The sequence below is a fragment of the Falco punctatus genome, assembly GCF_963210335.1.
Source record: "Falco punctatus genome assembly, chromosome: 8".
In the NCBI taxonomy this organism is placed as follows: domain Eukaryota; kingdom Metazoa; phylum Chordata; class Aves; order Falconiformes; family Falconidae; genus Falco; species Falco punctatus.
Genome location: NC_137588.1, coordinates 25,493,216 through 25,518,716, shown reverse-complemented (window position 1 = coordinate 25,518,716; position 25,501 = coordinate 25,493,216). Strand labels below are relative to the sequence as shown.

General features: G+C 63.6%; 2 protein-coding genes across 5 annotated transcripts in view; both read left to right on the top strand.

Annotated features, from left to right (window-relative positions):
* SPEG (striated muscle enriched protein kinase) overlaps positions 1 to 19,207 on the top strand; it is a 41,680-nt gene extending 22,473 nt beyond the window's left edge. For all 3 annotated transcript variants that reach the window (XM_080397839.1, XM_080397838.1, XM_080397837.1), the window contains 35 exons: positions 231 to 442; positions 718 to 806; positions 1,008 to 1,189; positions 3,295 to 3,555; positions 4,869 to 5,027; positions 5,170 to 5,359; positions 5,494 to 5,723; positions 5,901 to 6,020; positions 6,430 to 6,534; positions 6,646 to 6,852; positions 6,980 to 7,103; positions 7,514 to 7,686; positions 8,498 to 8,610; positions 8,827 to 8,995; positions 9,079 to 9,172; positions 9,536 to 9,736; positions 9,898 to 9,958; positions 10,148 to 10,225; positions 10,385 to 10,557; positions 10,663 to 10,689; positions 10,926 to 11,078; positions 11,296 to 11,338; positions 11,433 to 11,501; positions 11,638 to 13,816; positions 13,914 to 14,066; positions 14,141 to 14,257; positions 14,338 to 14,505; positions 14,784 to 14,906; positions 15,108 to 15,272; positions 15,463 to 16,141; positions 16,232 to 16,471; positions 16,544 to 16,767; positions 17,121 to 17,196; positions 17,435 to 17,584; positions 17,830 to 19,207. In XM_080397839.1, coding sequence (XP_080253965.1) covers positions 231 to 442; positions 718 to 806; positions 1,008 to 1,189; positions 3,295 to 3,555; positions 4,869 to 5,027; positions 5,170 to 5,359; positions 5,494 to 5,723; positions 5,901 to 6,020; positions 6,430 to 6,534; positions 6,646 to 6,852; positions 6,980 to 7,103; positions 7,514 to 7,686; positions 8,498 to 8,610; positions 8,827 to 8,995; positions 9,079 to 9,172; positions 9,536 to 9,736; positions 9,898 to 9,958; positions 10,148 to 10,225; positions 10,385 to 10,557; positions 10,663 to 10,689; positions 10,926 to 11,078; positions 11,296 to 11,338; positions 11,433 to 11,501; positions 11,638 to 13,816; positions 13,914 to 14,066; positions 14,141 to 14,257; positions 14,338 to 14,505; positions 14,784 to 14,906; positions 15,108 to 15,272; positions 15,463 to 16,141; positions 16,232 to 16,471; positions 16,544 to 16,767; positions 17,121 to 17,196; positions 17,435 to 17,584; positions 17,830 to 18,037 — 7,715 coding nt within the window. In that variant the 3' untranslated portion in view covers positions 18,038 to 19,207. The remainder of the gene's footprint in view (positions 1 to 230; positions 443 to 717; positions 807 to 1,007; positions 1,190 to 3,294; positions 3,556 to 4,868; positions 5,028 to 5,169; positions 5,360 to 5,493; positions 5,724 to 5,900; positions 6,021 to 6,429; positions 6,535 to 6,645; positions 6,853 to 6,979; positions 7,104 to 7,513; positions 7,687 to 8,497; positions 8,611 to 8,826; positions 8,996 to 9,078; positions 9,173 to 9,535; positions 9,737 to 9,897; positions 9,959 to 10,147; positions 10,226 to 10,384; positions 10,558 to 10,662; positions 10,690 to 10,925; positions 11,079 to 11,295; positions 11,339 to 11,432; positions 11,502 to 11,637; positions 13,817 to 13,913; positions 14,067 to 14,140; positions 14,258 to 14,337; positions 14,506 to 14,783; positions 14,907 to 15,107; positions 15,273 to 15,462; positions 16,142 to 16,231; positions 16,472 to 16,543; positions 16,768 to 17,120; positions 17,197 to 17,434; positions 17,585 to 17,829) is intronic.
* Positions 19,208 to 20,553: 1,346 nt separating this feature from the next.
* GMPPA (GDP-mannose pyrophosphorylase A) lies at positions 20,554 to 25,398 on the top strand. 2 transcript variants are annotated; one of them, XM_080397863.1, is made up of 12 exons: positions 20,554 to 20,715; positions 20,783 to 20,880; positions 20,955 to 21,058; positions 21,460 to 21,652; positions 21,812 to 21,871; positions 21,994 to 22,124; positions 22,877 to 23,011; positions 23,193 to 23,290; positions 23,428 to 23,474; positions 23,571 to 23,663; positions 23,755 to 23,923; positions 24,012 to 25,398. In XM_080397863.1, the coding sequence occupies exons 1-12, from the start codon at positions 20,673 to 20,675 to the stop codon at positions 24,110 to 24,112; spliced, it is 1,272 nt and encodes a 423-aa protein (XP_080253989.1). In that variant the 5' UTR covers positions 20,554 to 20,672; the 3' UTR covers positions 24,113 to 25,398. The 2 variants fall into 2 exon arrangements, with proteins under 2 accessions (XP_080253989.1, XP_080253988.1); XM_080397862.1 differs by having other exon boundaries at positions 22,862 to 23,011.
* The last annotated feature ends 103 nt before the right edge of the window (positions 25,399 to 25,501 follow it).

The window sequence follows — 25,501 nt, the reverse complement described above, 5'->3', positions numbered from 1 at the left end:
CCTGCTGTCGCCTTGCGGGATATCGCGTCCCCTTATCGTCCCGCGGAGCGCTTCTCCCTCCCCCTGCGCGGCCCCGCACCCCTTCGCTGCCGGCCGCTGCCGGGCTGGGGTGTGCCGCGGGCTGGGTGTCCCCGGGCATCCCGGGGTGCGGGGCGGTGGGGAGGAGTGCTCGGACCCGCGCGCCCGGCGCTGGCAGCTGCCAGCTGCTTACCCGGCCTCTCCCGTGCCAGCCCCCGCCGTGGAGCGGCATGGGAACCTGGCACCCCCCCTGGGCCAGGCCAGCCCCATCACCTCGGACGAGGAGTACCTGAGCCCCCTGGAAGAGTTCCCGGAGTCTGGCACGCCCCAGCACCGGCCGGCCATGAAGCTCCAGCCTAGAGCCGAGCATGGGGCTGCCCGTGGCTCCCCGGAGAGCACCTTCAAGGCTGCACCCACCTTTGAGGTGAGCTAACAGCTCCCCTGGGACCTGGCAGAGGGAAAGCGGTGCCCGTGACTGCAGTCCTGTGATCCCTGGTACTAGGAGGTGCCGGGTCAGGCCTTTCTGCCCCCTGATCTGGAGTGGTCCTGGCACCTGGGTAGCCTCCACCCCACCAGCTCCCCTGGCACTCCAGGGCTGCTGTTGTGTTGGGGAACACATAGCCCTGGGTGCAGTGAGTGGGGATGCATGACGCTAAGTGCAGGTGGGTGCTCGCTGCTCTCTGACCCCTGCTTCCACAGGTGTCCTTGTCAGACCAGTCGGTGCTGGAGGGGCAGGATGTCAGCATGAGCGTCCGTGTCCGTGGGGAGCCCAAGCCCATCATTTATTGGTGAGTCCCGGTGCTCACAGGGGTTGTAGCTGGGCAGGGAAGGAGGGGACAGGCACGGTGACCTCCCCATTTGGGGATGGCCGGCTTGGAGCCCTGGTCCTGAGCAGGGTTGGGGGTGGAGTAGAGGGGTTTTCTGGGGACAGCCAGGTTGGATGTGCAGGGCCAGGCATGACTGTGCTGTTCTGCCCGTGTCCCGAGCAGGTTGAGGAACCGGCAGCCGGTGAAGTACGGCCGCCGGCACCATGTGGAGGAGGCAGAGGGCGTGCGGGGGCTCTTCACACTGCACATCCTGGCAGCAGAGCACACTGATACCGGCTTCTACACCTGCAAGGCTGTCAACGAGTACGGCACCAAGCAGTGCGAGGCCAAGCTGGAGGTCAGAGGTAAAGCTCCCCAAGCACGTCCCCCCTGACCCCGAGGGGCCAGCTGGCTCCAGTGCCCTGCATGAGCTGTGTGGGGAAGGGGCCACTGCAGACTCCCCCTTGGCCATGCTCCGGAAGAAGGGGATGAGCCTGCCTGCCCTTCCTTGTTGCAGGGCAGCAGAAAATTGGAGCTGTGTGGCCTGGGGTTGTCTGCAGAGACTGGCCCTGCAGCAGAAGGCAGGCTGCCCTGCTGCCCCATCCAGATGTGCAGCCCCATGGCCCTGGATCCCACTGCCCAGCTCTGCCAGGACCCCTGTCAGCCTGACCCAGAGCCTGCTGCTCCCTGCAGCCCAGCTTCACCCCACATCCCCTGTCCTCCCACATACCCACTTCTGGGGCTGGGTGTTGCCCCTGTCTGTGCAGGCAGGGCTTTTGCCCTTGATGGCCCTGCAGGGGACATGTCCCCCCTGCCCCTGCTCCCTCCCTCCTTGCCCCAGGCAGCCTCCAAGCTGCATGTCAGGCACAAGGGCAGCTTGGAGAGGTCCACCCCTGTCTGTTTCCAGCAATAGCCCTATGTGTGCACGGGACTGGGTTGTCCAGCCCCCTTCCCCTGCTGTCCCTCCCCAGCCCTGCTGTGGTCCTCCCAGGACCCCAATATATGTGTGCAAATGGGAAGGGGTGGCTGGGGACTGATAGCCAGGCTCTGCCTGGCATCCCCTGAGGTCAGGGAAGGAGCTTGTGGGGATGAGTGATGTTGCCTCTCTCCTTTTGCCTTTTGCTGTGTGTGCCCTGCTCCCCCCAGCCCTGCCCGCTGACAGCTGCCTGAGCTCCCTGGGCTGCGCCCATCCTGCCCCGGCCTTGGCTGCACTGCTTGTACCCTGCCGGGACCCCGCTCCCAGCCTCTGGCAAAGTGTGGTGGCACTGGGGTGGGAGTGGGAGCCGGCCCTGTACCTCACAGCCAGCAGGAGTTGGGCTGCGGGGGTGACGGCCTAAGCCCCAGCCCCTCTTGGGGGGCTCAGTGAGTGGCTCTGCACCTTGGTGGGCACTCACACCCCTTGTGCTGGTGCTGGCATGTGCGTGCGTGTGTGCCGGCCCTGTCGCTGCTGCACTAACCCTTCCGCTTGCTGACTGCAGTTTTTGTCTGTACGCAGGGGGAGTACGATAAGGGGGTGCATCTCTCAGAGCCGCGGCTGCGGGGCTCTTAGTTGGACACCTCTTAGGCAGTGGACCTCACCTTGTGTTATTACCTTCTGCTCCATCCACCGCCTCGTCCTGGATGCACCGCGGGGACGCGCGGGCCCTCGACTGCGGGCAGGGGCTCGCCGGATGGCTGGGGGAGGCGTAACCGAGGCGGGGCGAGGGGAGCAGTGGGGGAGCACCAGGCACCCCCTCAGCTGAGCCAGGGCGGCTGTATGATGCTGTCTTGTCTCTTGCTCCGTCCGTTTGTCCCTGTCTGTGTGTCCTGCTGCTCCTCTCCTTGCTGCCCAGGGAAGGGGAGCAGGGAGCTGAGCCCACGGTCGCCACTGTGCCGGCCGGGGCTGTAGGGAAGGGGCTGCAGTGTGGCAGCAGCTCTGCAATGGTCACCCTGGAGCGTGGGGGACAGGAGACCCTGGGGACCCCCATGGGGGAGCACCCTGCCCCATCCGCAGGGGGGAGGGAGAGCTTCGGCCCCTTTGGCTTCGCGGCGGCCACCCGGGCACCAGCCTGGCCACCACAAGACGTCCCTTGCAGCCCCAGGACTCGGGGTCTGTCTGGAACACCCCCTGGCTCCGGGTCTCTTCTCCCCAGGGAGGGGGCTTGGTGGGGGGGGCGGGCTGCGAGGCCGTGACCCTTTTTTTTGTAGCTCTAATAAAATCTGTTTGGTAAAGCGCTGTGTGGTGTGTTCCTGGCACGGACACCTCCCCTCACACCTGGCCCTCTCCCCGGCTCAGCTCTGCTTTCCACATCTTGCCCCCACCTCCTGCCCTTCCCCGCTGCACTCCCTGCCCACTGCACCGGGCCCCCTCCCTGCATGCCTCCCCTGTCCTGCATGTTCCCTCCCTCCATCCCCACCGCCTCTCATGGTTGCTTTTAAGTTGCTGAGACGCGTCTCTCTTTCTTTCTCTCTCTTCCCCCTTCCCGGGCAGCTCGCCCCGAGTGCCAGTCCCTGGCCATCGTGGTTCCCCTGCAGGACATGGTGGTCGGGGCGGGGGAGCTGGTGCTCTTTGAGTGCCTGGTGGCTGGCCCGCCAGACATGGACGTGGACTGGCTGTCCCGGGGCCGGCTGCTCCAGCCCGCCCTGCTCAAATGCAAGATGCATTTTGACGGGCGCAAGTGCAAGCTGCTGCTCACCTCCGTGCATGAGGACGACAGTGGGATCTACACCTGCAAGCTCAGCACTGCCAAAGGTAAGCAGCGGTCACACAGCTCTCTAGGGGAGGGTCTTGCTCAGGGCTTGACCCTCGGGTGGTGCCCGGGATGGACAGCCCCCTCCCCTGCCCCTGGGTTCGGGGCTCTGGTCCCCCTGGGATGTAGCTGAGTGCTGCAGGTGGGGGACAGAGGAGCAGGGAAGGAGTGGTTACTGCCCCAGGAGCTGAGGAGCTTTCCCTGGCTGGAAACCTGGTGTGCATCAGCCCTCATGCTCCAGCATCCTGAGCCTTGCAGCCCTGTCCCACCTCACTGAGCACCTCAGCCAGTATGCATGCAGCTCCCAGAATCATGAAGAGATGCATTTGCACTGTGGCTGCACCAGCTGGATGCGCCGCACCCGGGTGCCCAGCTGTCCCTGTCCCCCGGCTCCAGAGCCTCTGGGCACCTGGCTGCAGTACCAACCTGTCTCTGCTGGGCTGGGAGGTGGCAGGGGGTCACAGCTGCCCATGCTCTCCCACCAGGCCATCACTGATGGCAGCTGATGAAGAGCAGCAGGAGCCGGCCTCTGTCCCATGGCTGTGACAACCCCTGTGCCTCCACATGCTGCCCAGCCTTTGTCCCCCACAGCAGGGTAGGGACAAGGGTCCCTTTCGTTCCCCAGCCTGCCTGGGCAGCCCCTTGGCACTAATCCAGGCTGAGGTGGGTGCAGCAGTCAATGGTATTCCCAGCACCCTGAAGCTGGTGCCTGTGCATCCCTCCATAGAGGAGGCTGTATGCCTGCAGGGTTTTGAGGGCAGCGGCAGTTTTGGGTGCAGGGAGGTCAGGCTGTGCCTGAGCATGGTGTCAATCCCTGCCCAGGGTGGGCAGCGACACCATCATTGCTAAGCGGTCCCTGCTGCAACCCCCCTCATCTGGAGCATCCAGCCTGCGCCCATCCCCATACTGTGCTTTGGTGCTGCATGCACTGGTGCTGCCTGCTTCAGTGTCACTGCCCTGTCCCCAGGGGGCTAGGCCAGCTGTGACCCCTGCCCTATGGGAAGGACGGGGCATTCTCCCACCTCACCTTGTTGCTGGCATCTGTACTGCTGTGAGGGGAGGGAAGAGGCACCCCACTGCCGGCAGAGCCCCAGCCCTGGGCACAGGGACCCTGCACACACTTGTACCCCGCTTGCCCCGTGCAGGGACAGAGCCCAGCACACAGGCCACCTGAGCTCAGCCCCCACTGGGTGTGGGGTAGCTCAGCTACAGATATGTCAGCTGCTGGGGCTGCAGCTGGAGGGGCCACAGGCTGTCTCTTGCCCTGCTCATGCACATGTTATGTGGGGCTTACCCCTGCCCGCTCTCCTTGCAGATGAACTGACCTGCAGTGCCCGGCTGACCGTGCAGCCCTCTGTGCAGCCGCTCTTTACCCGCAAGCTGGAGGACATGGACGTAGTGGAAGGGCGGACGGCGCGTTTTGACTGCATGATCAGCGGGACTCCCCCCCCAGCAGTCACCTGGACCCATTTTGGTAACTCTCAAGCCCAGAGAGCTTGCCCAGGGCACTGCAGGGAGACCACTCTGGATCTCCTTGGGGGCTACAGTCAAGGGCTGGTGCCTGGCTGGGGCTGGGAGGGGTGCTGATGCTGATCCTAGTGTGTGTTTCCATGCAGGCCAGCCAGTGCAGGAGGGGGAGAATGTGCGGATTCAGCAGGATGGAGGGCTGCACTCACTGGTCATTGTGCATGTGAGCAGCGAGGACGAAGGGCGGTACATGGTGACTGCCAGGAACACCCATGGACATGTGGAGTGCTCTGCCGACCTCTATGTGGAGGAGCCACGGCCATCTGCCGCCTCCCAGATGTAAGAGTTAGGGGTGTCCAGGATCTGTATCCCCCCTTCTTGCTCCCCACTGGTATTTGGGGGACAACAGATTCGTGCTTGGGCTGGGCTGGGGTCACTGTGCTCCCACTGTAAGTGTGTGTGGGCTCTTGCAGCTCCAAGCTGGAGAAGATGCCATCCATCCCCGAGGAGCCAGAGCAGGCAGAGACAGAGGCGGAGTGCTTCACCATGCCTGATTTCCTGAAGCCACTGCACAACCTGGATGTGGTGGAGTCGAAGGAGGCCGTGCTGGAGTGCCAGGTGGCCGGGCTGCCCTACCCCTCCATCACCTGGTTCCACAACGGTTCCCGCATTGACAGCACTGATGACCGCAAGATGATGCAGTGTAGGGCTCCCTGCCACCCTCCCCTTCCCCTTGAGGTCCCTCCACTGGGGCAGAGGAAGGAGGGACACCCTGGGAAGAGGCATCACCCCCCAGACCTTCATGCCCCGTGAGGCAGGGAGGGAGCTCTGCACCGCTTGGCTGGTGGGGTCTTACCCGTGTCCCCCTGTTCCCCCCCAGACAAGGATGTCCATCGCCTGGTGTTCACATCTGTCAGCCATGCACATGCTGGCGTCTATAAAAGCGTCATCGCCAACAAAGTGGGGAAAGCCACATGCTACGCACACCTCTATGTCACTGGTAAGCAGCCGTGGGCACCATCAGGGATGCACAGCCACTTGCTGCCACACTCTCAGGCTGTGCCCTGGGGGTCAGTGGCACTACAGCAAGGTCCTAGGGTGATAGGATCACAGGGCAGTTCAGATTGGAGGGGACCTCAAGAGGTCTCTAATCCAACCTAGAAGTGGGGTCAGCTGTGCAGTCCTCACTGTGCAAGGTCAGGACCCATCCCTAGACTCCCAGGTCGCACATGAGACTTGCTGGCAGCACCAGTCCCACAGGGGCTGCCAGACAGACCCCCACTGCGGAACCAGTGAGGGTTGCTGGCCCCATCGTCTCCTCCAGCCTGTGTCTCCCAGGGAATGAGGCAGATGCCCTGAGGAGCTGTGGCAGTGCCCATGCTCACATCTTTGCCTGCCTCCCCATGCAGATGTGGTGCCAACCCCTCCGGATGGGCCCCCCACCGTGGCCTCAGTGACCGGCAGAGCCATCACACTGACCTGGAACAAGCCCAAGTGGCTGGACACTGCCATAGGTGAGGTGGCCAGAGATGGGGAGGGGCTGGGCAGGGAGTGGGCATTGCTGTGATGGGGTGTACAGGCTAGCCCAATGCCAGCAGCTCTGCACTGACCCTCTCCCATTGCAGACCCCAACTCGGTGACCTACGTGGTGCAAATGCAAGTGCTGGGCACAACACAGTGGCTGGTGCTGGTGGCTGGTGTGCGTGACAACACCTACATAGTGCACGGGCTGACCAAGGGTGCCCAGTATCTCTTCCGTGTCATCACTGCCACCCCCAAGACCAACAGCAAGCCCTCCCCACCTGTGGGGCCTGTGCAGCTCCTGGACCGGGGTGAGAGGAGTGGTGGGGAGGGATCGGGTGGCTGGGGTGGAAGGGTCTCTGTCCCTGGTAGGGTGGTGAGCTGCCCAGGGCTGGGTGATGTGGGGTCCAGAGGTGATGGTGACAATGCGTGTGGCAGGTCCCTACCTGGAGGAGGCCCCAGTCATCCTGGACAAGCCAGATGTGGTGTATGTGGTGGAAGGCCAGCCAGCCTCCATCACCATCACCATCAACCATGTGGAGGCCACCGTCACCTGGAAGAGGTAGGACATGGCGCTGTGCCTGTTGCCTGCCCCATGCCCAGCATCACCCCACGGGATGCACAAGAGGGGCTCCTGCACCAGCTCCCCATGTAGTCCACAGTGGGTGGGAGGTCTTCCCTAGGGTCTGGGCTGGGTGTGCACCTAGGGGTGATGTCCACAGCTGTGCTGAGCTGCAGGGGGGGGTGTGTGGGGGGTGGGTAGGGCTGGGGGGTGCTGTCTGTGGGATGCCGAGGGTCAAGCGCCATTCAGCAGGCAGAGCTAGCAGTGGGCTGTGAACCGTTTGTGGGGGCTGCAGGGTGGGAGCTAGGGCTGCCTGTGGGTCAGGAGGTGGCCATGGGGCTGTGGGGTGGGATCTATCAAGAGCACCGCATCTGGGGCTGCCTGTGATGTGGCAGCTGGTGTGTCCGCAGGGGTGGGCAGGTGCTGGGGGAGCCAGAGAGCATGTGTGAGGTGATGATGCCAGATGACGACCAGCACTGCCTGAGGCTGCTGCGTGTGGGCCGGGGGGCTGCAGGGCCACTGACCTGCGAGGTGAGCAACCGCCATGGCACTGCCCGCTGCACCCTCCGCCTCCGCCTCGCAGGTAGGTGTCCCCGCACCGGGGTGCTGTGCCCCTCTGCCGGGGGTGGCATTGCCCTACATGCTCTGGTCTGTGTGCCATGGGGGAGGGCATTGCCCTGCAGGGTGGCACTGCTCTGTGGAACCCCATGTCCATGTGGTGTGGGGGCACTGTCCCACAGCACAGCACTGCTCCTCAGTGCTCCATACTTATATGCCATAAGGGTGCTGCTCTATAGGGCCGCAATGGCCTGTGGGGCTGAAAACCCATGAAATGCATTGATACTGCTGGCTGGTATCCTGTACCCATATTTGACTTGGGTAGAAGCGTCCCATGTGCTCCATGACCATGTGCATGGGTTGGCAGTGCCCCATGGTGTCCCTCAGCCATGTGCCACGGGTGGCACAGCTGCAGGGTATCCCATAGCCGGTACAATGCGGTGGTACTGCACCCTGGTGCCCTATAGCCAACAGTCATAGGGGACACCTCCATAATGCCCCACAGAGGTGTCATGGGTGGCACTGCCCTACGGTACCCCACATCCATATGTAATGAAAGATGCAGTAACACAGTGCTGCATGCCCACATGCCATGAGTGGCACTGCCCTGCGGTGCCCCACACCAATGGGGAACTGCCCCGTGGTGCTGAGGCACATGCCATTGGTGACCTGCCCTGTAGTGTCCCAGTTCCTTGTGGGCTGGCACCATCCCGTGGTGTTCCAGGCCCCTATATCATGGGCTGGCATTTCCCCGTAGTGCCACACAACCATACAACCCGTGTCAGTGGCAGGGGGTGGCACTGCCCCATGGTGCCCAATGTCCTGTCTCTTGGCAGAGGCACCACGTTTTGAGTCCATCATGGAGGACATAGACACTCAAGAAGGAGAGACACCACGCTTTGCTGTGGTAGTGGAGGGGAAACCACTGCCGGACATCATGTGGTACAAGGTGGGCTGGAACCTCCCAAACCCCCGCCCATTCCTGACCCACAGCCTCCTCAAACCCACACTCTCCACTGCCCCACCTGGGTTGCTCCATTTGGGCTTTAGGGTTGTGTTCACCCCCCGTGACGCTGCTTGTGCACCATGCCCCATCCATGGGGAAGGGGTGGTGGGAGCTTGTTGGGATGGGATGGGACACCACTGATGCCCCTGCCACCCCCAGGACGGGGAGCTGCTGGAGGAGAGCAGCCACCTGAGCTTTGTGTATGAGGACAACGAGTGCTCGCTGGTGGTGCTGGGTGCCGCCGAGCCTGACAGCGGCGTCTACACCTGCACGGCCAAGAACCTGGCTGGGGAGGTCTCCTGCAAGGCAGAGCTGGTGGTGCAGGCAGGTATGGCTGGCTGACCGCCCAGCCCTGGGGGGCAGAGCTTGGATGCCTGGCTTGCCCCCCGCCAGCGCCTTTCCTTCCCTCAGCCCGGCCCGCTGCCGATGCTGCCATGGAGGAGGAGGCACTGCACAAGGCACGACGCCTGACTGACTACTACGACGTGCATGAGGAGATTGGGAGGTACAGGGCTGCCAGCACGGTGGGCAGCAGGGCACCTTGGGCACCACAGGGACAGGGGTGCTGGAGCCAGGCTTCACCCTGGGGCTCTGACCCAGGGGACTGAGCTCCATAGTACGCCAGATCCTGATGTGCTGGGGCTGCTCTCAGCTGTCAATGGATGCTCTGGTGCCAGCTCAGGGTGGTGAGCTGGGGCAGCCAGAGCAAAGCCAGTGCTGGGGTCTCTCCATGGATGGTCCTGGAGAGCTGCCAGGACTGCAGGCTGCTCCTTGCAGAACAGGTGCCTGTGCCAGCTGCTCAGGAAAGGGGAGGTCCCCTGCTTGCCCACCTTCTTATCCCCCCCTTGCCCCCATTGCCACATTACAGGGGGGCTTTCTCCTACCTGCGGAGGGTGACGGAGAAGAGCAGCCGACTGGACTTTGCCGCCAAGTTTGTCCCTGGGAGGACCAAGGCCAAGCAGTCAGCACAGCGGGAGCTGCACATTCTCTCACAGCTGGACCACGAGCGCATTGTCTTCTTCCATGACGCCTTCGAGAAGAAGAATGCCGTCATCATGGTCATGGAGCTGTATCCTCTGCACATTGCTCCGGGAGCACGTGGTGTGGGGGATGAGGGGAGGCTTTTGGGGGGCATGGGTGGGCAGAGTGCGTGTGGAGGAGCTGGGTGCCCAGGAGGGGTGCAGGGCACAGTGGGGCATGGAGCTTCTGTGCTTCTTGACTGGGGCCCAGCTGTGCCAAGGAGGAGCTGCTGGACAGGATGGCAAGGAAGCCCTCGGTGTGCGAGTCTGAGGTGGGTGAACCTGGGGGGCAGGGGGGGAAGGAGGGAGCCGGAGGACCCCAGGGTCTGTCCCAGCCCAGGGACATGCAGTGCTCTATTGGGCTACAAAGGGGGCCACAGCCCACACCCTTCTTTGCACAGGGCCAGGGTGGGGCTGACCCAAGCTCAGGGCACCCACCCTCTCCACTCCATCTCTTGCAGGTCCGGTCCTACATGCGGCAAGTCCTGGAGGGGATCTGCTACCTACACCAGCACAGGGTCCTACACCTGGACATCAAAGTGAGTGTGGGGCTCCCTGTCCCCCTCCCGCCCCATGCCCACAGGGATGGGCTTCGGCCACACTGCAGGGCACTTGGTCCTGCTGATGGGGGACATCTCTTCCCTGGGGGGAACCCCTGCCTCCTGCCAAGCTCCCCTCTGCCCTGCACTGTCCTGTAGCCAGAAAACCTCCTGATGGCGGATTCAACCAGTGAGCAGGTCCGGATCTGCGACTTCGGCAATGCGCAGGAGCTGACGCCTGAAGAGCCGCAGTACTGCAAGTACGGCACCCCTGAGTTTGTGGGCCCTGAGATCGTCAACCAGAGCCCCGTCTCCAGCGTCACTGACATCTGGTAAGGGCAGCCCTAGGGTGGATGGTGGGCTCCTTGCTACATTGGGAGGGTCTGGGAGCCCCAGTAACTCTGTGCTGTGCAGTAACTCTGTTCTTCTCTACTCAGGCCCGTGGGGGTCATCGCCTACCTCTGGTAAGTGTCCTGGTGGGCCCTCAGCGGAGGGACACCCTTCCCACACCCTTGCCAGTTGCGCTGCTGGGGCTGCAGCCATGCACATCACTCCTTGCAGACAGCCTCCTCCCTGGCTGCTCCTGCCTCCTCCCCATGGCACCAGTTCTGGGGTGCGGGGTCCCATCCTCGGTCCCCCATACTTGCCATGTTGTTCCCTATGTCCCCATGGCCCTATGACAGTGTCCCCTCCTCGGCAGCCTGACGGGGATCTCCCCCTTCGTTGGGGAGAATGACAAGACGACACTTATGAACATCCGCAACTACAATGTGGCCTTCGAGGAGAGGATGTTTCAGGGGCTCACCCGGGAAGCCAAGGGCTTTGTCATCAAAGTGCTGGTCAACGACAGGCTGTGAGTGCTTCGGGGTCCCCAGCGCCTCTGGCATGAGCCTTGTGCTCGAGGGAGGGTGGGAACCCCAGTCACCCCTGTGTATGGGGGTGCCCGAGGCAGGCTGGCTGCGCAGCCCTGCTGGGGTGCAGCATGGGCAGCCAGACCCTTCTGCCCTTCCCCCTGGCCGGCCAAAGCCCCCCAGCCTGGGTGGTTCTCACTCAGTGGTGTTGGTTCACAGGAGACCCAATGCAGAGCAGACCCTGGAACATCCCTGGTTCAAGGTGAGCCTGGGCAGGGACCCAGCACCTGGAGGCAGTGGGGTTCCCTGAGCCTGCTGCAGGCTGCATGGGACATCACTGTCCCCTCACCCCACAGACGCTGGCCAAGGGGAAGGTCATCAGCACCGATCACCTAAAGCTCTTCCTCTCCCGTCGGAAATGGCAGGTGAAGGCAGGAGCTGGGGAGGGAGGGAGGGGGGCAGGCAGGGCTGTGTGCTGGGTGGGATGGGGTGATGTGCACTGGGCAGGACGATGCCACACCACCCACCTGGGTCTGACCCAGCCCTCTCCCCTGGCTGCAGCGCTCGCAGATCAGCTATAAGTGCAACATGGTGCTGCGGCCCATCCCGGAGCTGCTGCAGGACACGTCCAACCACCTCTCCATCGCTGTGCCCCGGCACCTCAAGGAGTCACCGGCGCTGTCATCCTCCTCGGACTCAGATGACCTGGATGAGCTGCCCTTCATCCCCATGCCACACCAGGTGGAGTTCTCCGGCTCCCGCATGTCGCTCAATGAGATCCCCACGGATGACGAGGCCACTGGGCCATCCGAGGGGCCACGGATGGAGGGGGTCATGTCAGGGGACATCTCTGCTATGGAGTGGCAGAGCCAGGGCACAGGGAAGCCTGGAGTGGCCCTGGGGAAGCGGTCGAGGGGCACTGGTCCACGGCGGCCATGCGTGGAGATGGAGGCCCCTGGTTCCTCGGACGAAGAAGCCCCTGAAGCCCAGAAGCGGCCAGAGTACCCCCGCAAAGCCATGAGGAAGGGCTCCAGCCTGGAGTCCCCGGGGAGCACCCGGCGGGCAGAGCTGAAGAGGGGTGGCTCTGCCGACAGTGCCCTGCTGCCCCACCAGCCCCCAGGGACCCAGGAGGGGGCTGAGGTGAGCCAGGACTCTCGCCGGGCGCTGGCCAAGGCAGCATCCATGGAGCTGCCACGGCGGAAGGGGGCCTGGGGGGAAGACGATCATGCCCAGCGCCTGGAGCTGATGCGCCAGCGGCTGCTGCGGGGCAGCTCTGGGGACGGCAAGGTCAGTGGCTTGCGGGGTCCCCTCCTGGAGACCCTGGGGGTTGGCCCTGACAAGAAGGTCCCACGGCCGACCCGGTTGGAGCCACCGGCGGTGCCACGGCTGGTGCGGGCAGCCTCCAGCGAGGCCACCTCGCTGCGTCACCTCCCTGCTGAGCGCCAGCTGCAGAAGAGCAGCTCCTTCAGCCATGGGGATGCCGAGCCTGTTGTCCGGCACCGCCGCTCTGGTGCACCCCTGGAGATCCCGCTGGCCCACCTGGAGGCCCAGCAGCTCAAGGAGTCTCCCTCTCTCTCCGCCCTCTCTGATGCCCGGCCTGCAGCATCACCAGATGCCCCCAGCCTGCTGACACCCCCCACAGCAGATATCACTGTCCCCCGGCCCGCCCCGGCCAAGGCTGCCTTGGGGAGGAGGCACGTCCCCGAGCAGTGTGGCCAGCCCAGGGCCAGCACAGCCACCACCACCATGGGGAAGAAGCCCATGGCCAGGGGGCAAGAAGAGAAGAAGCCCACCAAGGCTGCTGGAGCCAGTGGGGAGAGGGCTTCCAGGACAGGAGCACCCGTCCCACTGCAGCCCCCAGCTCCCAGCACCCAAGCAGTCAAAATGTCTTCCTATGCCAAGGTCATGCAAGCCATGGGAGCCATCCAGGGTGGAGAGCCGGCTGCCGAGGAATCCTCCCAGCCCACATTGGCCACCCCTGTCGAGTCCCCTGCGCCTGCACCAACACCAGCATCAAGGAGGGAGGCGAAACCTGCTGGCTCCTCCAGCTCCCTGCTCATCCAGGACATTGACTCAGAGGAGGTCTTCGAGGCCAAATTCAAGCGAGGCCGGGAGTCATCGCTCAGCCGGGGGCTGAAGCTCCTCACCCGCTCCCGCTCAGAAGACCGGCACCTGGCCAGCCCCCTGGTCCCCGATGAGGGTATCTATCGTCCCATACCAGCCGGTGTGCCCCTGGAGCTGCGCAGGGACAAGCCCACTGGGCTAGCAGCCAAGTCCAAGTCGGTGCAGGACCTGCACGAGGTGGAGAAGGACAGGGGCTTCCTCCGGAGGATGTCTCTGCTCCTCAAGCGGACCCCACCTGCTGAGAGGAAGAAGAGCAGGGGGGAGGATGGAGGCAGCGAGACCCCATCCAGTGGGCGCCGTTTCTCCTGGAGCCTGGCCTTGGGCAGCTCCAAGGAGCGGAGGGACTCGGAGAGCCTCAAGTCGGAGCCGGGGGGCGGCGGAGAGAGTGAGTCGCCAGCAGTGGCCATGCGGAGGAAGATCAGCGCCACGGTGGAGCGGGTCTCCGCGCGGCTGCGCAGCCTGTCAGACGAGCGGCCAGAAGGCGAGGGGCCTGGGGAGCTGCGTCGGGCCAACTCCGAGGGGGAGAGCCTGCGGCCGGGCCCCCCCCCAGCACCCGCACCCTCCTCTGAGTCCCTGCGTTCTGAGGGCAGCATCGGCTCCTCTGCCTCCACCAAAGGTGAGTGGTGAGGGGGGGTCCCACGGGCATCCCATGGCCCAGCCCAGGTCCAGCCGCCCTGGCCTGGCTCGCTCTCAGCCGCCCCGGGTGCCCGCAGGTGGAGGTGAGAGCCAGAAGCGGTCTCGCTGGGAGCGCTGGGGGCTCTCACGGAGCAAGAAGGAGAAGGTGGCCTCACAGCCCAGCATCCCAACCAGCCTGCTGCAGGAGGAGGGACCCGCTGCTGGCCGGCTACGTGCGCCCAGCGAGTCGGGTAGGTACAGCCCCAGGACGGACGGTGGGTGTGCATCATTGCCCCAGCTTGACCTCCCCCTCTCTGCTTTCCAGATTTCCCCCCTGTTTTCCACATCAAGCTGAAGGACCAGGTGCTGCTGGAGGGCGAGGCACTGACCCTCTGCTGCCTGCCTGCCGGCAGCCCAACCCCCAGGATCCTCTGGATGAAAGGTGGGGGGCTGCCTGCACTGCCTCGGTGGGTGGGCTCTGGCGGGGCACTGTAGCATCCCTCTTCTCTGCTCCCCCCACAGACAAGAGGTCCCTGCAGCCGGACAATGTACTGAACATCATCTCCTGCAAGGATGGCCGGCAGATGCTCACCATTGCCAAGGTCTCCAGGAAGGATGCAGGGCTGTACGAGTGTGCAGCTGCCAACATCCTGGGCACGGCCATCAGCTCCTGCACACTGGCTGTGGCACGTAAGGAGAGGGGGGGGACACCTCAGGGGACAGAGTTGCTGGCTCACAGGGAGAGAGCATGTGCCAGGCACACACCCTAGGGCTGGAGACCAGTGCAGGTCACTTGGGCCCCGCTTTCCACATCTGCAAAGAGACCGGAACTTTTGACGGGGGATGGGCTGGTTTTGCACAGGCACTTCCAGCATCTCTGAGCCCATATGTTGTGCTGCCCTTCTGCTGCAGCAGCTCTGCCCTGCCCCTGGCTGGGCACCCAGCCCACCCTGTCTGTCCACTCGCAGGGCTCCCAGGGCGGCCAGGCACCCCAGAGATCCCCCAGAAGTACAAGAACACGGTGCTGGTGCTGTGGAAGCCCGCGGAGAGCAAAGCCCCCTGCACTTACACACTGGAGCGCAGGCTGGATGGTATGTGGGGCTGTCTCCTGTCCCCTGGGAGCTGCAGCCAGAAAGGTGGTCTTACCTGCAGACACAAAGCCAGGACAAAAATGGCCCAACGTCCTTGCTGTCCCCTGGGGCTTGGTGGGCTCCCAGGTCAGGGATGGGGGCAGGGGGGGCTGCCCCCTGCCCCTGATCTGCCCTGGCCTCACTTTGCCCCCACGCCGGCAGGGGAGCACGAATGGAAGATTGTCAGCACTGGCATCGCCGACTGCTACTTCAACGTGACGGAGCTGCCCCCTGGGAGCACTGCCAAGTTTCGGGTGGCCTGTGTCAACAAGGCCGGGCAGGGGCCCTACAGCACCCCCTCAGGGAAGGTGCACCTCGAGGCGGCAGGTGAGCCAGCCCTGTCCTGCAGGCTGTGGGGCAGCCGTGGGGATGGCTGTGGGGCTGCAGCCTCTGGGATGCTCTGCGGGTCCTTGAGAACAGGGGATCTTCCCCCCAGGACTTTGGGGAATGGAGCGCCACTTGCACCCCACTCCTGGCTTATCCACACCTGGCTCATACCTGACTTTGTTCCCCACAGATGCCCGAGCTGCCCCAGCCAAGGACACCGCTGTCCCCACCACTGTCCCTGAGAAGGTGGCTTCCAGCCGGTCAACCCAGACACCTGTGGTGCAGCTGGAGCCACCGGCCGCAGGAGCCCCCACCACCACGCCGCCCCACAAGCAGAAGGGAGCGGTGCAGAAGGCAGATGGGGCAGCAGAAGCAGATGTCCCCCTGGGGGCCCTCCAGCCCTCAGCACCCTGTGAAGAGGGTCCGCAGTCAGATCCCGAGCTCCCACCCAACATCACCATTTGCGTGCCCCCCGAGCTGATGTTCACTCCCCCTCGGACTGTTGCTTCACCCCACACGGACACCCCCACCCAGGGCTCCTCCACACCCCCTACGGACACAGCCCCTCTGCCCCAGGCTCCGTCTCCTTCCAAGGTTTCCCCTGTTTCCCCAGTGTCAACCACCCCCAGCTCAGCCCCCACACCATCTCCCACCCCCAACGCTACACCTGCACGGAAGATGCCCCCCTACATGGTCACCTCCTTTGTCTCCATGCCCCCTGCATCACCCCCTGCACAGGAGCTCCCGCCCACCACCCCAACCTCCAAGGAGTCCCCAGCCGAGAGCAGGGTCCCAGGGACAAAAGACAGCACGGCACTGCGGCAGGGTGTCCCCCAGAAGCCATACACCTTCCTGGACGAGAAGGCAAGGTGAGTAGCACTGGGACAGGATGCTCTGCTGGGGGCGTTCCACATCCAGCATCCCATGCCAGGGATGCTGAGCGCTGCCCTGTGCCACAGGGGCCGTTTTGGGGTGATCAGGCTGTGCAAGGAGAACGCCACAGGGAAGCACTTCATGGCCAAGATCGTGCCCTACGAGGCGGAGCGGAAGCAGAGCGTACTGCAGGAGTATGAGATCCTCAAGGCGCTGCACCACGAGCGCATCATGGCCCTGCATGAGGCGTACATCACCCCCCGCTACCTGGTGCTCATCTGCGAGAACTGCGCCGGCAAGGAGATCCTCTACAGCATTGTGGACAGGTACAGGTGGGCGTGGGGCCACTGGGGATGGCTGCTGGCACAGGGCCACCTGCTGATGCCACCTGCCCTCAGATTTCGCTACTCAGAGGATGATGTGGTGAGCTACGTGCTGCAGCTCCTGCAGGGCCTCGAGTATCTGCACAGCCGCCGCATCGTGCACCTCGACATCAAGCCGGATAACATCGTCATCTCAGGCATGAATGCCCTCAAGATCATCGATTTTGGCAGTGCCCAGACCTACAACCCCCTCGTGCTGCGGCAGCTGGGGCGGCGTGTTGGCACCCTGGAGTACATGTGTAAGTGGGGCACCAGGGATGCGGTAGCATGGGGACAGGCACAGATCTGGGCACCCTTGTGCCCAGGGTGTGCATGCATGTGTGCCCGTGCACTGTGGGGCTTGGGAATGGGGAGGAGTTGAGGTACCCTTGGGGAAGCTAGGGGGTCTTGGGGGTGCTGGAGGTGTCTGCTGAGGGTTTCTGTAGGGTTGCTGTGCTCAGTGAGAGAGTTTGGGTGCTGTGGGGCAGCTGGGGTGTACTTGGAGGTGCTGGGCTCTGTCAGGGTATTGGGGTGTCAGGGAGGGGTGCTGGTGATGCTGCGGGTGCTGGTGATGCTGTAGGTGCATATGACAGACATGGTTCTCTGCCCACAGCACCTGAGGTGGTGAAGGGGGACCCAGTGGGCTCTGCAGCAGATGTCTGGGGTGTTGGCGTCCTCACCTACATCATGTAAGAGAAGGGGCTGGTGGGACAAGCACCCTGAGGTGTAGTCAGCCTTGCCCAGGTCTTGGTGCCATGGGGGACACCAGGCTGATGTGGACTGGGGGATGCTGTAGCCCTGCAGACCCTTCCCAGCTGGACGTGGGGATGGAGACACCCTGGGCGGTGTGGCTGTCCCAAACCAGGGACAGGTGGGTGCTCTCCCACCACAGTCTCCGAGCATGTGCCACCCCCTCCACCCTTGCAGGCTCAGTGGGCGGTCGCCATTCTTCGAATTGGACCCCATTGAGACAGAGAACCGCATCCTGGCAGGGCGCTTTGATGCCTTCAAGCTGTACCCCAATGTCTCACAGAGTGCTGCCCTCTTCATCCGCAAGGTCCTTGCTGTCCACCCCTGGTGAGTGCCCAGTCCAGCCAGTGAGGACGCACGGCCCCACACTGCACTTGCAACTGGGCCAGGCAAGCAGCTCCCTGCCCCACGGGGCCCCTCCAGACATCATCAGTGGGACCGTGGGGTCCACCCTTGCTGCCAGAGAGGGCTGGGAGCCTGGGTCTTGCAGGGCAGGGATGGTGGCTGGGTTTGGGGGGTGCAGCAGTGGTGGGCACCCTGTGGCCTCTGATGTGAAACTGCCCTTAACCCAGGAGTCGCCCCACGGTGAAGGACTGCTTTGCCAACACCTGGCTCCAGGATGCCTACCTGATGAAGCTGCGCCGCCAGACCCTGACCTTCACCACCAACCGCCTCAAGGAGTTCCTGGTGGAGCACCAGCGGCGCCGCGGCGAGGCCGTCACCAAGCACAAGGTCTTACTCCGCTCCTACCAGGGTGGTCAGCCGCCGGGGCCGCAGTAGCCGGTGCCTTGGCCGTGGCCGCAAGGGGCCGAGGAGCCAGAGGAACATTCCAGGGGCCATGGGACAGGGTGGCCGAGGAGGAGCCAGGACGTGTTGGGATGAGCCCATGGACCTCACGTGCCGCTGCCAGGGATGCTGGCGGCCGGCATCATTTTGGCGGTGCTGATGGAAAGGGGAGGTGTGGCCCCCGCTGGGCCAGCAGTGGGGTCTGGCGGCAGGGAGGCGACAGGAAGCCTTGCTGTGAGGAATGAAGAATGTGGCAGAGGGTCAGAAGAAGGATGGGATGGGGATGGGGGGCAAGAGAAGCTCCAGGTGGGAGCGGGAGAGCTGCCAGCATGCCGGCCAGCCCTGGCATTGTGGGTCCTGTCAGCCGTGTGCCTTATGCCGCAGCCTGCAGCTGACCCCGGCCATGGCATGGGGGTCCCTGCATGGCCCTAGGGGTGCATACCAGTGCCCAAGGACTGAGGCTGCTCTAGTGGTTCCTGCAGAGAGGGGTCCACTCACAGCCCCCTGCCCTGCTGCGGCCCTCCACCAGCCGGCACAACCCTGGTCCTCACGGCTGGGAGTGGGGGCCACCAGCCCCCCCCCTTCCACTCCTCCCAGCCCTGGTCCTGGCAAGTGGGTTTGCAGCCCCAGGACCGATGCCGGTGCCTTCCCTGGGGCTGTCGGCTGCGCTCCACACCAGGGTGGGAGGCTGGCCAGCACCCCCTCTTTGCAGGGGGGACCCACGTGCGATGCACACCTCCTGCACCTGCTCAGGCCCACGCTGCTTGTACTCTGCCACCCGGCTCTGGCCCTCGCCCTGTGCCCCACCACCATCCCACTCACCTGTCCCCAGACTGCCCCCCCAGCACCTCCCCCCTGTCCCCCCCGGTGCCAAGGCACAGCCTCACAGGTGCCTTGCTGAGCCCTGCATCCCCTCCCCAGCCGGTGGCAGGATGCTACGGTGTGTCCGAGGTGCCCTGTGCTGGGGGACGGGAGCAGCGGTTGGGCACCCACCTTCCAGATGCTGCTGTAGCAATAGGGCTTTATTTATTAACTGTTGGGAGAAGGCATCTGCCCATCCCTGCCCCCTTCCCCTCCCCTCTGCCGGGCTCCAGAGTTGCCAGCGTCCCCCTGGTTTGGAGCAAGCAATGTGCCAGAGCAGCAATAAAGACCCTGAGCAGCCGGTCCTGTCTCCGTGCCTCGCTGGGAGGGCATGAGGGGGTGGGCAGAGCAGCCCCCCGGGCACCTTGGCAGACTCCTGTCCCAAAATCCAGAGACCCAAAGCCAGGAAGGCTTCCAGGTGGGGCCGGGCTGGCGAAGGGTGTCGGAAACTTGGGAAAGGAGCCAGGAAAGCTGCAAAGTGCCGGGGTGGGTGTAGCGGGGTGGCTCACGGGGCACTGTCGTCATGGAGCGAAAATACCGGGTGCTGGCAGGCCCAGCGGTGGCACGGCCAGCAGGGCACCGGCACCGGGCTCCTGCCAGGGACACAGTGGGTGCAGGTGAGGGGCACCCCGCAGCACAGACCTGCCACCCGGCTATAAATACCCGCTGCCCATAAGAGGCTGGGCTGGCAGTGCTGGCAGGGGCTGCTCTGGTTACAGCCCAGCCTGTCCCTCCCCGAGCAGCACCCACCGGCCCCTGAGTGCACACACTACCCGTGTCCCGCGTGCATGCACCGCCGTGCATGGGCACACATGTCATGACTTGTGCCTACGGGCTGCCACGCTCCCACCCACCCTGACACAGGCGCACAGGCTCATGCACACACACAGGCGCACAGCACCGTGCAGCCTGTCCCACACCCATGTGCCTGAGCACATACCACAGGCCACGGTGTCCCCGCTGTGCACGCCAACGCACCCCGCCTTTCTATAAACACGCCCACTTACACGTACCAGGGCATGTGCACATGCATGGCGGCTCTGCTACATGCTCATACTGATGCTCCCCTATGCACAGCCACACACGGAGCCGCTCCCTTGCGCATATGCACACACGCGTGCGTGCACAGGCAACCAAGTCCCTGCACAGCTGCTCCTTTGTGTGCCTGCCACGTGCATGTGGCTGCTCCCTTGCAGCTGCCACTGCCGCTCCCTTGCACACGTACACTGCCACTCCTGGGCACTGCTGCTCCCTTGCACGCACACCAGTGCTCCCCTGCATGCGCGCACTGCCGCTTCCTTGCACATGCACTAGTGCTCCCTTGCGTGCGTGCGTGCATGTCACTCCTTGGCACGTGCACCAGTGTTCCCTTGCACGCGCACACCGCTGCTCCCTTGCACGCGCACGTCGCTCCTTGGCACGCGCACCAGTGCTCCCTTGCACGCGCACCGCCACGCACCCGCCACGCGCCCGGCCGCCGCTCTGCACGCGCACAACGGCTCGGCCCGCACACGCGCACACCGCCGCCCCTGTGCACGCGCGCAGCCCGGCCTCGCGCGCCCGCCGTCGGCCACGCGCAGGCGCGTCCCCCTCCCGCCGCCGCCGCCGCGCCCCCTGGCGGCCGCCCGCAGCAGCGCCGCGCGGCGCGGTGGCGCAGCGTCAGCCCCACGCAGCTGACGTGTCGCAGCGCCGAGTGCGGAAGCGGCGGCGGGACCGGGCCGGGCGGGACCCGGCGGGGCGGCGCGGAGCGGAGCGGAGCGGGGCCGCCATGCCGCTGAAGGCGGTCATCCTCATCGGCGGCCCGCAGAAGGGTAAGTGCGGCGGGGCCGCGGGGCGCCACCCCGCCCCGGGCCCTGCCGACCGCGCTCCGCTCCGCAGGGACCCGGTTCCGGCCGCTGTCCTTCGAGGTGCCCAAGCCGCTGTTCCCCGTGGCCGGGGTGCCCATGGTGCAGCACCACATCGAGGCCTGCGCCAAGGTACGGGGGGCCGGGGGCGGGGGGCTGGGGCCCGGGGCCGCGCTGCCCGCACTGCCCCCTCCGTCCGTCCCCAGGTGCCCGGCATGAAGGAGATCCTGCTGATGGGCTTCTACCAGCCCCACGAGGCCCTCAGCCGCTTCCTGGTGTCGGCGCAGCAGGAGTTCAAGATCCCCATCAGGTGGGCGGCAGCCCTCGCACCCCCGGGGTACCCGCGGGGGCCCAGCCCGCCCCCCCCGGGCTGGCAGCCTCCAGCCACCACCTGGCCGATGGGCGGGTGGGCCCTGTCCCGCCGTGGATGGGCACAGCTGTCCTCCCGCGTTCGTCCTGGCACATTTCCCTTGCCCTGCGCCCTGCCCTGGCTGGTTCCTGCTCCGGAGACGCCTCTCCAGCGCAGCTCCAAGCACACCTCCGAGCACACCACGACCTCCTTCCCCTGTGCCCACAGCTACGTGAGCCCCGGCACTGCGTGGCAGGATTATGGCTCTCCAGCCCCTGCCAGCCGTTCCCTGCCCTGCCGCCGGCTGGTGCCACCAGACACCCGCTCCCCTAAGTCCTCGCTTCTCCCTGCTTGGCTCGCAGGTATCTCCAGGAGTACGCGGCACTGGGCACTGGTGGTGGAATCTATCACTTTCGAGACCAGATCCTCTCAGGTGGTGCTGAGGCCTTCTTTGTCCTCAACGCAGACGTGTGCTCAGAGTTCCCCTTGCAGGAGATGCTGGAGTTCTGGCAGCGGCACGGGGATGCGCAGAGCTTTGTCATTCTGGGTACCACAGTGAGTGGCAGTGCTGGGGAACAGAGGAGCAGCGGTGCTTTACCATGGGCTTGTCTAGAAACCAGCAGCTCCTATGGTGGATGGGGCCCTGGGTGTGAGCTCTGGGTCTCATCTACGTGCCTGCTGCACTACCATTGCTAACATGTCCTCACTCTGCAGGCCAACAGGACGCAGGCACTGAATTATGGCTGTATCGTGGCGAATGTGGACACACAGGAGGTACTAGAGGGCCTTGGGGAGCCAGGCATGGCATGGATGCGTGTTCCCAGTGTGCCACAGAGGGCATGATGCCAGGTGTGGGGGCTGTACCCTGAAACTCATGTCTCTTCCCTCGCCTCCAGGTCCAGCACTACGTGGAGAAGCCCAGCACGTTTGTCAGTGAGATCATTAACTGTGGCATCTACCTGTTCACACCTGCCATCTTCCAGCACATTGGCGAGGTCTTCCAGAGGAACCAGCAGGAGCTAGTGCTGTGAGTGCCTCTCTCTGTCCCACATCCCGCCCACCTCACTGCTTCCTGGGGCTGCAGTGGCACGCTCATCCTCCATTCTTTCTCTATCTTCTCTCTTCCTCTGCCATCACTCACTTGTTTCCTGGTCCTGCACCAGCTGTCCTTACCTTGGGTAAGTCTCCCTCTGTGTCTGCCCTGGCTGCTCTTCGGGCTGGATCATCACTAGTGGTAATGCATGCTTTCCTCTGCTCCAGGCTGCTCTGCAAGGCTGCTCTCCCCTCTGCTCCCCTCCTGGCTAGCTTGAGACTCCCCCTCTTGCATCCTCTCCTCCCACCCCATTCTCATTCAGCTCCAGACAAGGGGCTGAACAAGCCTTTCACTTGGGAATGCTCTGCTCCCCCCTGCAGTTCTCTGCACCAGCCAGTCTGTCACCTGACATCTCTGCCACCACCCAAGCAAAAATCCAGCTGTGCAGGGCCCTGGAATGGGGGCAGGATCTGTTGCATATACACCCACTTGGACTGGGTGGGACTCTTGCACCATCAACTTCTGGCTCAGAGTTTATTGTAGATGGCAGAGCCCCATCCCTCTGCTGCTCTGGGGCTCGGGAGGCCTAGCCTGACAGGTAGGGCTGTCCCCACCTTTGGGGAGAAGCGCATGGTTAGATAGGAATCTAGGATCAGCAGAGGTCCCAGATTTGTGGAGGGTAGCTCCTGGGGTCCCTGGTTGAGGCCATAACTGGGGTGGGTGCCTAACAGACCTCTCACTTGCAGAGAGGAGAGCTCCAATGGCTGGCAGCGTGCAGAAGTGATCCGGCTAGAGCAGGATGTTTTCACAGCACTGGCTGGGAGCGGCAAACTCTACGTCTACAAAACCGATGGCTTCTGGAGCCAGATCAAGTCAGCTGGGTAAGGGCTGGGGCTAGTGGTGGTGCAAGTGGGAGCATGTAGCAGTCTGTACCGGGGATGGGAGAAGAGGATGCCCAGGCAAGGCCCTGGGGGTGGGTGGGTAGGGGGTTGCTGAATTCAGACCATTCTCTGTCCCGGTAGATGCCAGAGAGGTGATAATCTTTTGCTTTTCCTCCCCCAGCTCTGCTATTTATGCCAGTCGTCTTTACCTGAACCAGTACAGTAAAAGCCACCCAGAGAGGCTGGCCCAGAACAAACCTGGAGGCCCTATCATCCAAGGTACCTCTCTGACATCCCCTACCACCTTGGGGGCTTCCTGGCAGAGGCAGTGGGACCCATGGGCAGGACCTCCCCTCATCTGAGAGGCAGGTGCTCCTGTGGGGTGCCTCCCCCGATGCAGCTGCCTTGTGTTGCAGGGAATGTGTACATCCACCCGACGGCCTCCATCGACAGCACTGCAGTGGTGAGTGCAGCCCTGGGGGCCCTGCAGCAGGGCGATGCCTGGGGGTGCTGAGGGCACCATTGTCCTTGACCTCGTTGCCTCCCTCTGTCCTCACAGCTGGGCCCCAATGTCTCCATTGGGGAGGGGGTGACAGTGGGAGCTGGTGTACGTGTACGAGAGTCCATTGTCCTGCACGGCGCCTCACTTCACGTAAGTAGGGTTAGCCTGAGGAGGCAGGTGTCAACTTGCACCCCTTGCAGGGAGGCAGAAGTACCCTTCATACCCCTTTCTTCTGTCCCAGGACCACACTTGTGTCCTCAATACCATTGTGGGCTGGGACAGCACTATCGGGCGCTGGGCCCGGGTTGAAGGAACACCCAGTGACCCCAACCCCAACGATCCCTATGCCAAGATTGACAGCGAGACCCTTTTTCGGGATGGGCGCCTCACACCATCCATCACAATCCTGGGTATGTCCCACCAGCACCCAGCTGCCCCAGCCCCACACCCTGAGGCAGTCTTTCGCCTCCTGCTAACCCCCTCGTGCTCTCCTCGCAGGCTGCAGTGTCACCATCCCTGCTGAGGTTGTTATTCTCAATTCCATCGTCCTTCCTCACAAGGAGCTGAGCCGCAGCTACAAAAACCAGATTATCCTGTGATCGTCAGGTTAATCCCGCACCAGCCACCCACAGCAAAAGCCCAGGCTGAGGCTTCATCTCCTGGGAGGTTTGCAGTTAGGGTTAGGTGCAATCCAGGAGCCCTGCAAGTGCCTGACTCCTACTCCAGACTGACATTAAAGCTGGTGAGCATCAGCCTCATGTGCTGCTTCTCTTGCAGCCCAGGGACCAACCCTGGGGCAGGGTGAAGGCTTCAGGGACAGCATATGGCCCTGGCATCAGCCTGTGTGCCTGCGCAGGGAGCCCTGAACTGAGGCTGTTGAGGGAGCACTTGCTGCCTGCAGCACCTTGGGTCCAGCTTTGAGTGTTTCTCCACCAAAGGGTGCTACCAGCACAGTCTTGGAACCTCTAGCCAGGTTCTCCCTGCATCACTTGCTGTCTGCAACTCCCTGGAAGGTGTTGGCCCACCTCAGAGGCCAGGGAGCTTTGAATCTGCCTACCCTGCACAGGCAGCTCACCCTGCAGGAGCTGGTTGTGAGGATCCCTATTTCAGCAGCGTGATTGCAACAGCCTGAGCTGGGCTTCTGCCTGCTGCTGGGAAAACAGCAGCACCAGCCTGTCCTAAGGGCACTGGCACAAGAGCCAGGTTGGACAGGCAAGCTGCTGGCCCTGGAGGGAGCTGCAAAACCACACCTTCCCCCAGCATCAGCTCTGCCCCTAAGGGCTCACAGTACAGGGGAGCTGCCAGCCAGCCTTGCTGAGCCTGCTGCAGTCAGGCCAAGACCTGCACAGGGTGCCTAGGCAGGGCTCAGGGTGACGGCAGCAGGCCCCTGCCACGCTGGTGGGCCAACAGCCTTCTCTTCACCAGCATGGGTGTAGCTTGGGTGGTATGCTGCATGTCTCCCCTTGCACCAGCCACGTCCACAGGGCACTAGAGCAATCAACTTACACGTGTAAGAGACCTACTATCTTGCTCAGTCTCAAAAAAACCCCCCTTTTTGTTGAAGGCTGCTCCTTGCTGATACTGCCACAGTCTATGGTAACCAACACTGGCCTTTATCTGCTTACCTCCCCATCTTTGCCTCTGGTTTTGGAGCTCTGTGCTAAAGCCCTGCGGTCCACCGAGGGCCCCACCACTCCTTTCACCTTCAGTGAGGCACCGCATTAGGGATTCTCCATGCATCCAGTACCACCCCAGCCTGATGGATTTGCAGTAAATCCTTGCTCCTAGCCTTGTGCCTTCCTGTGCCAGTTCTTCTGTGGTCCTGGGCGGGGATTAGCTGTTCCCTGGCTTTAAGCACATTAAACTCCTTCAGTTTTGCCTCTGCCTTGGATGTGCTAATTTCCTTGCCCGCTGGTGAACACCCCTGCACTGGGGGAAACAACTAAAGTACTTTCTTTCAGGATTGTACGTGAATTTTCTTCTGTGCC